The sequence below is a fragment of the Ictalurus punctatus genome, chromosome 28 (assembly GCF_001660625.3).
Source record: "Ictalurus punctatus breed USDA103 chromosome 28, Coco_2.0, whole genome shotgun sequence".
Taxonomy (NCBI): domain Eukaryota; kingdom Metazoa; phylum Chordata; class Actinopteri; order Siluriformes; family Ictaluridae; genus Ictalurus; species Ictalurus punctatus.
Genome location: NC_030443.2, coordinates 20,098,911 through 20,111,410, shown reverse-complemented (window position 1 = coordinate 20,111,410; position 12,500 = coordinate 20,098,911). Strand labels below are relative to the sequence as shown.

The 12,500-nt window shown below is 37.1% G+C and overlaps 1 protein-coding gene and 1 long non-coding RNA gene across 5 annotated transcripts in view; one reads left to right on the top strand and one right to left on the bottom strand.

The window, feature by feature from the left end:
* The window catches only part of LOC128629385 (uncharacterized), a 12,624-nt gene extending 1,650 nt beyond the window's left edge, over positions 1-10,974 (bottom strand). Inside the window, exons 1-3 of one of the 2 annotated variants that reach the window (XR_008393751.1) lie at positions 10,177-10,974; positions 3,578-3,663; positions 1,232-1,492 (exon numbers count right to left, since the gene is read on the bottom strand). This is a non-coding gene — a long non-coding RNA (uncharacterized LOC128629385). The remainder of the gene's footprint in view (positions 1-1,231; positions 1,493-3,577; positions 3,664-10,176) is intronic. The other variant, XR_008393750.1, reaches the window with a different exon arrangement.
* The window catches only part of LOC108260137 (integrin alpha-X), a 22,587-nt gene continuing 14,255 nt past the window's right edge, over positions 4,169-12,500 (top strand). The window contains exons 1-9 of one of the 3 annotated variants that reach the window (XM_053677304.1): positions 4,169-4,448; positions 4,680-4,791; positions 5,171-5,265; positions 6,131-6,186; positions 8,349-8,463; positions 8,565-8,701; positions 8,830-8,975; positions 9,419-9,572; positions 9,701-9,833. In XM_053677304.1, coding sequence (XP_053533279.1) covers positions 4,379-4,448; positions 4,680-4,791; positions 5,171-5,265; positions 6,131-6,186; positions 8,349-8,463; positions 8,565-8,701; positions 8,830-8,975; positions 9,419-9,572; positions 9,701-9,833 — 1,018 coding nt within the window. In that variant the 5' untranslated portion in view covers positions 4,169-4,378. Of the gene's footprint in view, positions 4,449-4,679; positions 4,792-5,170; positions 5,266-6,130; positions 6,187-8,348; positions 8,464-8,564; positions 8,702-8,829; positions 8,976-9,418; positions 9,573-9,700; positions 9,834-12,500 lie in introns of those variants that run through there. The other 2 variants (XM_053677303.1, XM_053677305.1) reach the window with 2 other exon arrangements.

The following is a 12,500-nucleotide window of genomic DNA, read 5'->3' as shown; positions in this document are numbered from 1 at the left end:
GACACAGGAGGGTTGGTTAGCCTGTCGACAGTAGCAAACAAGGTGCTTGATTATTATTGTTTTTGGAAATGATGCTAGAGAAGAAGGACCACCTTGCATTTCTCAGTTCTAAATTATAAATTAGAAGTCTCTCTTTATAGATGTCATAGTGAATCTGGAGATTTGTTTTTTGGAACCTGCGTTCAGCTTTCCGACACTCTCTCTTTGCGGTTCTTACCAGTGTGTCATTTCTCCATGGAGAGCTTTTCTTACCAGAGACCACCTTCACCTTAATGGATGCAATGGTGTCAATAACATTAGTAATTTTAGAATTGAAATTATCTACAAGCTCATTTACTGAGGCCCATGAGAGGGCGAGTGAGTGTGGAAGAGAAAGCCTGTTTAAATATTTCACTGATGTTTTCAGTGATTTGTCATATTGTGATTACCTCTGTTCGAACTTTAGTAAGCATGGAGATAGTGCTCTCAAAGAAAACACAGGAATGATCAGAGAGAGCAACATCAGTTACCGCAACCTTTGAGATGTTCGGACCCTTGGGAATGATTAAATCCAGAGCGTTCCATGGGGCCTTAGTGGTCCCAGCACTATAATGGGCCCCAGCACGGAGCTGCGCCATGGGGCCTGTAGTGAGCCCCAGCAGGGAGCTGCACCGTCGGGCCTAGGGGTTCCTGTGTGCGTAGGGTCCCCTGGGGGCCCTTTGGTGAAAATAACTTACATGATGGTTTTTTTAAAAGTGATATGTGCTTTTGATAAAAATACATTGATATAGTTTTTTTTTTCTTAAACCTTTTCATGATCATTCACATCTTTACCAGGGGTTCCAATAATTCCACAGCTGCCTGCATGTATTTTCAGGCATGCGAAACAAACAACGAAACATGCTATGAGTATGAGCATCACCGCTGGTTGCCATAGCTATAACATGAGGGCACTGGAGATATGAAGACAGATGGGACCATCTGCTAGATCTATACCAGCGAGCGATCTGTTCAACATGCAGTGCAAAATCAATGGTCACATGATCACTCCCAGCCACCGTTTTTGAAGGACAACGTTTACTCAGTAAAGTGTGTCTGTAACCTGTAGAAATCATAAAGTTGAATCAATATAACTGGTGTTCTTATTTTATTTGAACCTATTAGTACAGTGTAACCGATGGCTTGATTTATTTTAGGCCAACAAAATTAAGTCATGTGCCTCTAGGTCTTACTACATGTCATGCAGTGGTACCTCATTGAGTTCGATTTGCCTCAGTTCCTCCTCAGCAGCAGTCAGTGGGAGTGGAGCAGCCTGGGACCCCAAGTACCTTTTATAGCCATTTAGTGCTACATCATCATGCACAGAGACAGGAGTGTTAGTATTCTTTTTCCTCTTCATCTTATTATCATCAACAACAAACTACAAAAGCAACAATAACAACTTGTTAAACTTTAAGAAGTCTGTACTCTCCATTCCGTGCCTTGGTGAAGATCTCCTTCATCTCTGCCGTGGCTGTTGATACAGATCAAAAACAACAAAACTATCTGACCACATGTATGTAAGAAAGTATTAATCAGAACGATAAGTCGACTGATTGATCATTTTTGGCGATTAATCAGCACCAATAACTGATTTCAAAATCCACACAGTAGTTCCTGGTTGTGTCTGCTTTTCGAGTCATGGAGGAGGGTCTGATGTCATTATACAGTATGAGAGTGGCCTCTAGAGGCCAAATAAAAACTGGCAAAGTTTGTTGTGTTATTTGAAGTGTTTCTTTTTTTATTCATTTTGAATGTCTCCATTATTATTTGTTATTTGGAGTGTTACCTTTTGGTTCCATTTGGATGTATATATTTTATTTAGTTTAATATTTATTAACAGTTTATATATATTACTATTATACATTCATTTAATTTTAAAAATTACAGTACATTTTCTTGGTACAGTCAGTACTGTTTATTTTTGTAATAAAGTTCAGCAATATTTTACTTTGAGTGTTCAATTAACTAATCAGTTTTCGCCAGGTACTGCCCAGCTTAGTTATCGGTATGGGTAAAATCCACTATCGGTCCACCTCTAGATAATTCTCTCACACACATAATAGAGTTAAGAAGTAAAACAGAAACCTCTGAAGGGCCACTGTTTATGCATTTCTATCCCAGATTTTACATTCAAGTGTTTCATAACATCTAAAAAAAAATATTTTTGATTTTGCAGTTAATGTGCCTCATGAAATAAAAAAATGTAAGTTAAATGTAAAAAAGTTAAAATGTAAGATCCTGTTATCTAAAAGTCTGTGACCTTTCTAGAAGTAAACAATTATATGAATTCCCTAAAAAGGATGCCAGGCAGTGTCGTGGCGAACAATCTTTCCAACCTAACCAAAAACTTCAGAGACAGAGGGTTAGTAGATGTCAAAAAGTAATTAAACAGTATTGAAACAATAAAGTGAGACAGTCTGCAGTAAGTCTGAAAAATGCAAACACATACAGCCCTTCTTATACCTTTCTCCACATACTAATCTTAGGCAGGGTTTTGCCTTTTCTTTTAAAAACAGATAAAAGTTCTTTGCCAATTGTTTATTCTTGTCTCTATGTTATCTTAAATTTATGGCACATGTATTATCAATTCACCCTCGTACCTTAATTATTTTCTGGCTGTAGTGCCAGCCTGGTACCCTTCCTCCTGGAAGTCATATATTTTATTTTGACACTGATTTGTAAGCCTAAAGGGCTTTGGTTGGAAACACAGTTCTGGTGAATGTCTAATTGCTAATTTATCGCCAGAGTAAAGCTGCTTTAGACAAAACACAAGGTTCTTAATTTACACACTTAGAATGTCACTTGTTAGAAAGTGTTTTATAGTTTTAGATTATGCCTTCTGTGCCAAAAGGTACAGGCTGATACTGAACTATAATTGTTTTTAACTAAGACACAGAATTCATCTAATTCAATACACTCTTAGAATATAACCTGATCAACAAGTACACTATGGATTTAGATTATGCTTCTAAGTAATAATTCTAAATGTTGGTTATACATATTAGATTAAACTTTATTAATATATCCAAACTTTGTAGTTACACACATTGATTACTCTTTATATTCTATGGCAGCTAAAGGAGTCCAGACTGACGTGCATTATTATTATTATTATTATTATTATTATTATTATTATTATTATTATTATTTCTTTTAAAAAACAAAACAAAACAAACAAAAAACAACTTTGACCGCTCTGAGAAACGAGCTGTTGATGCAGCTGTACTGACGACCAAACAATCTTTCATTTACATTGCTATATATGAGCAATAAAACTTGAATCACACTTGGCAGAGATTGTCTCTGAATGGATCTGGTCCATAACACTCTCTCCCAACGAAACATTAACTGAGCATCAGCAAATACTCCACAAGCCCTAATGCAGTGAATTAAGTCACCTGAATCGAATGGGAATAGGATCTTTAAAGACCTGTGCTTCAATAAAACAAAAACAAAAAAGAGAGCCAAGCATGTTTTTGTGCTTGCAAGCATGGGACTTAGGGTTAGGAAATTAGCCAGCCATAGGTTTAAACAGCAGGGGTCACTATTTACTCACCTTAATGATGCAGCGCTTGCCCTGTAATGACCTTGATTGGCCATCCATCAAAAAACCTGGGGCATGAATAAAGAAAGAAAAAAAACCTAAAACAAACACAGAGACGTAAGTTGCCTTTTAACACATGAAAAACTTTGATAACAAATTCCACAAGAAGAGCCATGTCTGTTGACAGTTGGAAATTTTTTGGTTGTACAAAAAAATTTGAAACTTTTGCACAACATAATAAGAAAAATGTACTGTATATATGACTAATTTTAGGTAATTATAATTCACAAAAGTGTAGTACTGAGAATATTATTCAGTTTGCACAAAATCAACTGTAAGCAAAATATAAAATAAATAACAAATGGTTAATAGTTTTGTTAGTGTTGCTTTCAGAAAAATCTAATAGTATATGAAACTGTGGTTTTCAGAGATGTATTGAATTTAAAAGATAACAAAAAACATAACAGAAACTCTTTCTGTCTCTCTCTCTGTCTCAGTGACAAACGAAGGCCAATGAGGGTCGTTCTAGATTGCTGCGGTTGAGTTACTGCACATCTACATTTTCAGAACTTCATTTCTCTTTTATTTTCCCACACATGTATGTGCCCACATACTCATTTCTCTCTCTCTCTCTCTCTCTCTCTCTCTCTCTCTCTCTCGCTCTCTGTTGCTACACTTTCATACAGCCTCACATATTCGACCGCATGTTTGTTTGAAGAGTTTCAGCCATTTGTGGATCATTTTAATCTTCATTTATTTTTAAATCTGTATGTAATGCTTGGATTTTCTCACAATTCTGTTTTTCAATAAGTGATGGAGAAATTAAGACTGTTAAACAATCGTCATGTCAATTTGTGGCATGTTTACAATGCGCTGCTCCTGAGTAAGTGTTTTACATTTGACATTGTATATAACAATTAATATCAGTGTATTCTTTTTTTTTTACCTTAGCTTTCAGCCCTGTCTGTGAATTTTCTGTTAAAACCGAATGTCACCATTGTGAATAATTCCAGGAAGTGGTATAAACTATGTTAGCCTGTCTTTCCTGACTTAGGAAACTAAAAATAAAAGTAATAATGTACTGACTTTATATAATCCTTTACTTTTATTTTAGTTGTTCCATCTGTTGTTGGTTTTAACCTCAACACTGAACAACCCAGAATTTTTAAAGCTCTAAGTGACCCTTCAGCATTTGGTTACCGTGTTTGTCACTTTGGATCTGGCAGGTGAGCACGATTCTAACATTTTAATATACATTACTGTGTACTTCATTTCAGCAATATAAAGTCATTAGCAATATATAACAAATATTATGTTCATTATTATCTTTTGGATATTTTATGTGTAAAATGTGTTTGTGATTGAAATTTAATTTTCCCAGCAAAAATAACTTCTGAATTTTCATGAGCTATAATTTAAACAAATATGAGTTTAATACATGGTCAGTACAAAAAATTCAGGATATAAAGGCCAGGATTTCAGTGTGGATTTATCACATATTTACAGTAATAATATATTTAGAACAAGTAATAAGGAACACACATGATTTCAACATAACACATCACACTTTGGAGATTTCTAAATTCTCCCTCTTTTTCTTTGTAGTGTGTTAGTAACAGATCCTCTCTATAACAATGGCACAGGTAGTGTGTACAGGTGTGTGTATCAAGAAGGGCAGTGTGTTAAGCTCCCTATTGAAGGTAAGAAACTGCAGTATCACACTCAGTATCACACACACAATATCGCACACTCTCTCTCACACACTCAGTATTGCACACTCTGTCGCACACACTCAGTATTGCACACTCTCTTTTATACTGAGTGTATTTCATGCTTAGTATTATACACTAAATATTGCACACTAAGTATCACACATTCGGTATCACAGAAACACAGACTGCAACCACTGTTTTTGATTTTCTCTCTCTCTCTCTCTCTCTCTCTCACACACACACACACACACACACACACACACACACACACACACTCTGAATCCATTTCTCAAAATTGTATTGAATTCCCTCTAAACGATTTCCAGTCAGCCTGGAGAACTCGTGTTATTTAAAGTTACTCTGTAAAATCATTGTTGTGTTTCTCAAAAGCGATTGTGTCTCATCAGTGCAATGCATCTGAAAAAAACGCCTCCACTTCTTCTTTTCCACATGAGTGTGTATGTGTGTGTGTATGTGTGGGAGAGAGAACTGTGCCCTTAAATATGTTCTTTTTTTGTTTTAATTTTTAAAGCACCTAATTCTGAATGTTTTTCTCACACTCAGTAAGGAAATGGTATTTTTAATTTTTAACCATGGAGAATTGAAAAGACACTTTTCACACATGTATGTACACACACAGACCGTGAAACTGAAAATAGTGTGACTTTGGATCAACATCACTAATAATTTCAAATACAAGTGGAAATGTTAAAGCACCTTTATCGCTTGTTCACTAGAACAATTCCACTTATTGTGTTTGGCTGATGTACAGTGAACAGCACTATATATATATTTCTCCTTGTTTCCCATGGTCTCTCTGTCTCTTTGTCCCTATCTATCTTTGCCTTTGTAGTCCAGTCAGATGGAGCATTTGGACTTTCCCTTGCTTGTACTGAACATCGTGCCATGGTGAGTTAAATAATGTTTTCCATATAAACTGGATGTAAGTGTGTGTAGATGATTTCACCTCAGATCAGCCATTAAAAATCACAATTTGACTTGAATCAAGCCAGCTAAACACTGTAAGGTGCTTGGCCTGAATGTGCTGTAGATGTCAAAAATCACATGATGTTAGTGTTAATTTCATTAACAAAAACTGTGATAAATAACTGTGAAAATATCTCTATTTTCATCGTAAAAGAGGAAACAAAATATTACAGACCTATTTTTTTGGAGCTCCAAACATAAGTGCAGCAGCGATATTCTGCGTGGGGTTGCGCTATGTTGACTTTCCTGATTGGCCGTAATACCTACAGGCTGCAGCCAATAGGAACGCTTCTCTATCAGTGCGCACTCTCACAGGACTGATCAGACCACCTCAGGGAAGTTAACGGAGTCTTAACAGAGTCTTAACCGAGCCGAAGATCTTAACAGGAACAGTTAGTGTAACAGATGCGATAGTAGAAACTCTGATATGGATAAAGCTTGGAGCACGAACCTGAAATGCTCCAGGTTTAATCTATTCTGAACACCCTTATTCATCTTAATTTATTTTCACTATCATAGCTTGTTAAGTATTCTACCCACAGTTCTGTTAACCTACATGTTCATTACAAATAGAAACTTGGTTAGTAGTTATGTAGAGAGATATGCAATGTGTGTAAAGTGTTTTAGCTGTCATTTATGCAGATTCTCAAGCCACTATGGGCTTTTACTGTACCACTTTCATTCTTTTTATTACACTGACATAGACTGTCACTCATATTCTTGCTGATAACCAAAGAAAAGGCAAGAAAGAGAGAGAAGAGTTTGAAGGGGAGAGAAGAGAAATTTAGTTGGACATTCAGGCAGGATGAAAAAAACTATATTTAATTACTTTGGACCAGCTGGTAAAAACACTGAGCGTGAAGGGCCAGAGGGTCGTGATGCGGAAGACAATTATGAAGGAAAGGTGTTAATTTGTGCCACACATGGCTACACTGGATAAAATGGCACATTTTAGCTATAAACGCTGACAGTTTTCCATGACTAAAATGCCACTGGTTTTCTTTGTCTAAGATAAGACTAAAACGCCCAGACTTTTGGTAAACTAAAACTTGACTAAAAAACAGGATAAGGCTGACTAAATATGATCAAAATGATCAGGGACATTTGACACAGGACTAATACTAAATAGAAAAAATAACTGGTGGTCAATTTAGTGCCACTGTGACCAAAAACAGCTGACATTAAAGTTGTGTCAGTGTCAGAGAAATTTGTGAGAGACTAAAATCCACTAATAGGATTATTAAAGGATGCACCAGACTAACAGGACCGCTACAAATACAGTTGTGGTGATGGAGAATTGTGAATTAGACTTGCTAGTACACAGAAAAAAATCTCATTATCTCAAGTTTACGTTGAAGAATTAACATTCTATGTTGTCAACTTTTACCAAGCCTTGAATGATTCCTAACCCCTCTTATTCATTTTGATAAATCTAATTGATCATGTAAGTAGAACGCAGTAGATTTCTTTAAACTGAGAAGCTCTCTCTGAAATATGTGAACACACACTTCTAAAGTACTTAAAATTCCTGAAATTGCTCTGACTTTCTCCATCGTCACTTTTATTTATTTAAATTGTGCTTTTTAAAATCTATTTATCTATCTTTTAATAATGGACGTTGTCACAAAGCAGCTTTACGGAAGTAAAGTGCCATTATACATATTTATTTATATATTTAGACTTAGATTTAGATTTATAGGGATGTATTCTAATCGCTCTCTGTAAACTATCTCACGCTAGTCCTTCACTTTCTGAACTTTCACCCTTCTTCATCTGTGCTGACACTTGACTTAAACAATGTAGATTTCAACTTCCTGTATCACGTGTAGAAGATTTAAGCTGGCACAAGTGCATCTGTTGGCAAGCCGTTGTCTCTTATCTGTTCTGTGTATATTTGCATTATTTGTGTATTCCTTCATCCTGAAGACTTTGCAACCACAGACCTTGTCTTTAATTGCCAAATTTTACTTTCGAGCCGCTGTTGATGATATATAAGGTGAGAACTTTGGGGATCAGAGATATTTTGACCTCTAGGGTTCTCTGTCTGTCTGTGTGTGTGTGTGTGTGTGTGTGTGTGTCTGTAGGTGTGTAGTCCTCGTGTGCAGCAGGAGTGTGAAGGGTTTCATTATTTGCATGGTGTGTGTGTGGAGCTCAATGTCTCTCTCGCACACACTCACTCACACAAACCTGTTTTCCAAGGTATCTGTACTATTGTATTTTATTCATTATTAAATTATATAATTAATTTTTAGTGTTAGTTTTATGTGTAGTAAACATCTGTGTGTGTGTGTGTGTTTTAGAATGTCATGCGATTCCTCCACTTGATGCAGTGATTCTGTTTGATGACTCTCAGAGTATTGCAGCTGAAGATTTCACAAAAATGATCAGTTTCATCAAAGACGTCATCAGCTCATTCATACCCAACCCAAGAGCACAGGTGTGTGTGTGTGTATGTGTGTGTGTGTGTGTGTGTGTTAGGTGGAAGTTTTCTCGAGTTTCATTGTGTGTGTGTGTGTGTGTGTGTGTGTGTGTGTGTGTGTGTGTGTGTGTGTGTGTGTGTTTTAGGTGGCTGTAGCAAAGTTCTCCACTCGAGTCTCTGCAGTGTTTCAGTTTGAGAATTTTGCTGCAGATCGAAACGCAGATAGTCTGATGAAAGGAATCACACACAGTAAAGGGAACACACACACACCTTCAGCCATACGCTTTGTACTGTAAGTATACACATACACACACCTTCAGCTTTGTACTATAAATACACATACACACAAACACCTTCAGCCTGACACTTTGTACTATAAATACACACACACACACACACACACCTTCAGCCATACGCGTTGTACTGTAAATACACACACACACCTCTTTCTCTCACCTCTCTCTCTCACCTCTTTCTCCCTCTCTCACCTCTCTCTCACCTCTCTCTCACCTCTCTCTCTCTCTCACCTCTCTCTCTCACCTCTTTCTCTCACTCTCACCTCTTTCTCTCGCTCTCACCTCTCTCTCTCACCCTCACCTCTCTCTCTCACCTCTTTCTCTCACCTCTTTCTCTCGCTCTCTCTCTCTCTCTTCTTTCTTTCTCTCTCACACCTCTTTCTCTCTCGCCATTTCTCACATAAATCTCTTTCCGCCCCTCTATTTTTGGTTATTTTAGAGATGAAATGTTCCAGGAGAGAGTAGGAATGAGAAGCAACTCTCAGAAGCTGCTGGTTGTGATCACTGATGGAAAATCAAATGATGAAAAGGACAACTTCAACTCTGTGATCTCGCTGGCCGATATGAAAGGAGTCACCCGATTCGCCATTGGGGTAAAAAGCTAATTTCTTTCTCATGCTCTCTCTTTCTCTCTTTGATTCACCTCTCTATCTCTCTATCTCTCTATCTGTCCATCTTTCGCTGTCTCTCTCTCGCTCTGATGTACATGTCTCCCTCTCAGGTGGGTAAGGAGTACTCTCGAGAGGAATTGGAACAGATTGCTACGGAACCTCGTTATGTGTTTGAGACACCAAGTTTCAGTTCTCTTACCTCTATTGTCTCCCAGCTCACTGAGAGGATCTTCAGCATTGAAGGTAAACACACACACGCAGACACATATAATCAGTGCTTAATTTGTAAATCTGCAGGTCCCCAGAACACTAAGAGGGCAGTGATCCAACAGATCTAGCTGATAGCTAGGCTTATGTAACTGATCACACTGGTACAGTGACGTAATAGCATAACAAACTTAATAGCACTGAGTATTCTCAGTACAAAGGGAAACATTTATGGATTGAAAATTCACGTTCTCACATCAGTTAGCTACACAACACATTTGCTAAAAGCACTTTAAAAACAAAGCTACGTTTCATACAGTAAGCGTACTTACAACAAACATTACCTGCACAAAATAATCAAGAAAAAAAAACATCTTACCCAAGACAAAATATTCCACAAATCGGTCATGTCAGTATCCTCCTACTCTCCCGTGTCCATAAACGCACAAATGGCTCGGGATTGGAGTTTGTAAGCGGTGGACCCACATTACATTACATAATGTTCATAAACATCAGAGAGATGTTGGGGATGAGAAGGAATTCACTGCGAGATACAAATGAGATTCATTTTAGAGAAACCCCGCTCGCGCGCCACTCGAGCCCGAATGACTGTACGTGGGCTGTTAACTCTATTTAATTCCGCTTTAACTCTATTTTAATTCAGGTTGACAAGGTTTAGCCTCATAAGCACTTCTAAAAAACCTTCCACAATTAGGTTAGCGTTATCCCTGCTAGTCGTGGGAACCGTCAACAAACTGCTTCGTCAGTGACCTGATGCTGGACACCGCGGTGGAGCTGGGTTTATCTTGGACATTCACTGCACATTCGAGCTTTCTCTTCTATTTCCCAAGAAATAAACTCACAAAAAGGACAAAATGTGTATAGTCTTACTCCGGAGTGGCAGAGATCAAAGTACAACTAAATATATTTTTTAATTTTCTCCCGTTAAAGCCCGCGGAAGCAAATCTTTCGGCAACGCATAAGCGCTTTACAGTAAAGTAGTCAGTAAGGGACCGTCTAAAAAGTGCAGGCAACTGTGTAAGATTATAATCGTCTACTTCATAGGATACCTAACTTATTGTAGTGCTGGAGTGGGATGTAAGACTCACTGCAAGTGCAATTTTACACAAAACCTTACAGAAGTGCTGTAATAAAATGTCTCTCTCTCTCTCTCTCTCTCTCTCTCTGTCTATATATATATATATATATATATATATATATATATATATATATATATATATATATATAGAGAGAGAGAGAGAGAGAGAGAGAGAGAGAGAGAGAGAGAGAGATATAGATATATAGATATATATATATATATATTCTTTGACTCTTTAGATTTGATGTGAGAATATATTTTTGTTGTTTTTAAGAATTCAAAATTCAAATAACGTTTTGACTGTAGGAGTTACCAGTGCACTATGATATTGTTCATTATTGCTGCCAACTCCAGCGAAAAGATGTTAAACACTCAATTTTTATCATTTTAAAAAAAGAAAAGAAAAATAAATAAAATTCAATAACTTTGACTCTGTAAGGGACACGTCAAACCAAATGCACTATGATCATCTATTATTGCCACTAATTAAGCAAATAGATTTTTAAAAACTGCTTTAAATTTTTTATGAAAAGAAAAATAATAAATTCAATAATTTTTGACTGTACAAGTTACACATGTAAAAGCAAATGTAATATGATAAAGTCTATTATTGATACTAACTACAGTAAACACATTTCTAAAATAAACTGAACTAAGTTTTTAAAATCTGTTTTTAAAAATCTAATACTTAAACTGAAATCATCATTTTAAAATTAAAATAATATTTTTTAATTGAGTTTTTAAAATCTATTTGTAGCGGGGGCATGGTGGCTTAAATTATATACATATACACGCATTACATTACAGCACAGGTCCAATTCCTTGTTCCAGGTTTAGGGTTAGGGGTTAAATGTCCAATATAAACCCAACTTTACCTCGGTCTGCTGCTCACTCTCTTGGACTTTTGCCTTTTTAGTATTTTGTTTGAGCCAAGTGCAGTGACTGCAGTGAAAACGTTTTGCTAATTTTGTTTAAACGTTATGCTAATAACATAACACCTCTGATTAGCTAGCCACCATTCCAACACTACTCTCATCCGCGCTGCATATGGTTCGGCCATGTTTTCCTCCATAGTCACGCCAGGGGCTAATGGTTCAAATAGACAGGGTAGAAGACCTGTACAGCTACCTACTGTATCTCCATTTAGCCCTGGGGATTCAGGAGGAGAGAAATGTCCTCTACCTCATCAGAGCCCTGTGTACTACTGCCACTGCAAGCCTCTCTGTCACTATCCATCTTTACTTTGAGTGTTCTGAAGGCCCGTCCCCTTCTTCCTCCCCTGTCTTTACCTGCCACAGCCCCCTCTTCCTCCCCTGTCTTTACCTGCCTTGCCCCCCTCTTCCTCCCCTGTCTTTACCTGCCATAGCCCCCTACGTGACTGTAAGCTTGAAATGATTACATTATGTGAAAGAGGCTATTAGCAATATTTGAGCATTTCTGCTGCTGTTTTTTGTTGTTCTGTTTTACTTTCGGTTAATTAAAAAATAAAACTATTTGTTTTGATAATATTTCTGTGGGAGACTTTAACCTACCTCTTAGAATGTTCTGCCCACACGTGCTGCGCACGCACAAAATGTTCTAGTGCTTGAATATGGCATACCTGA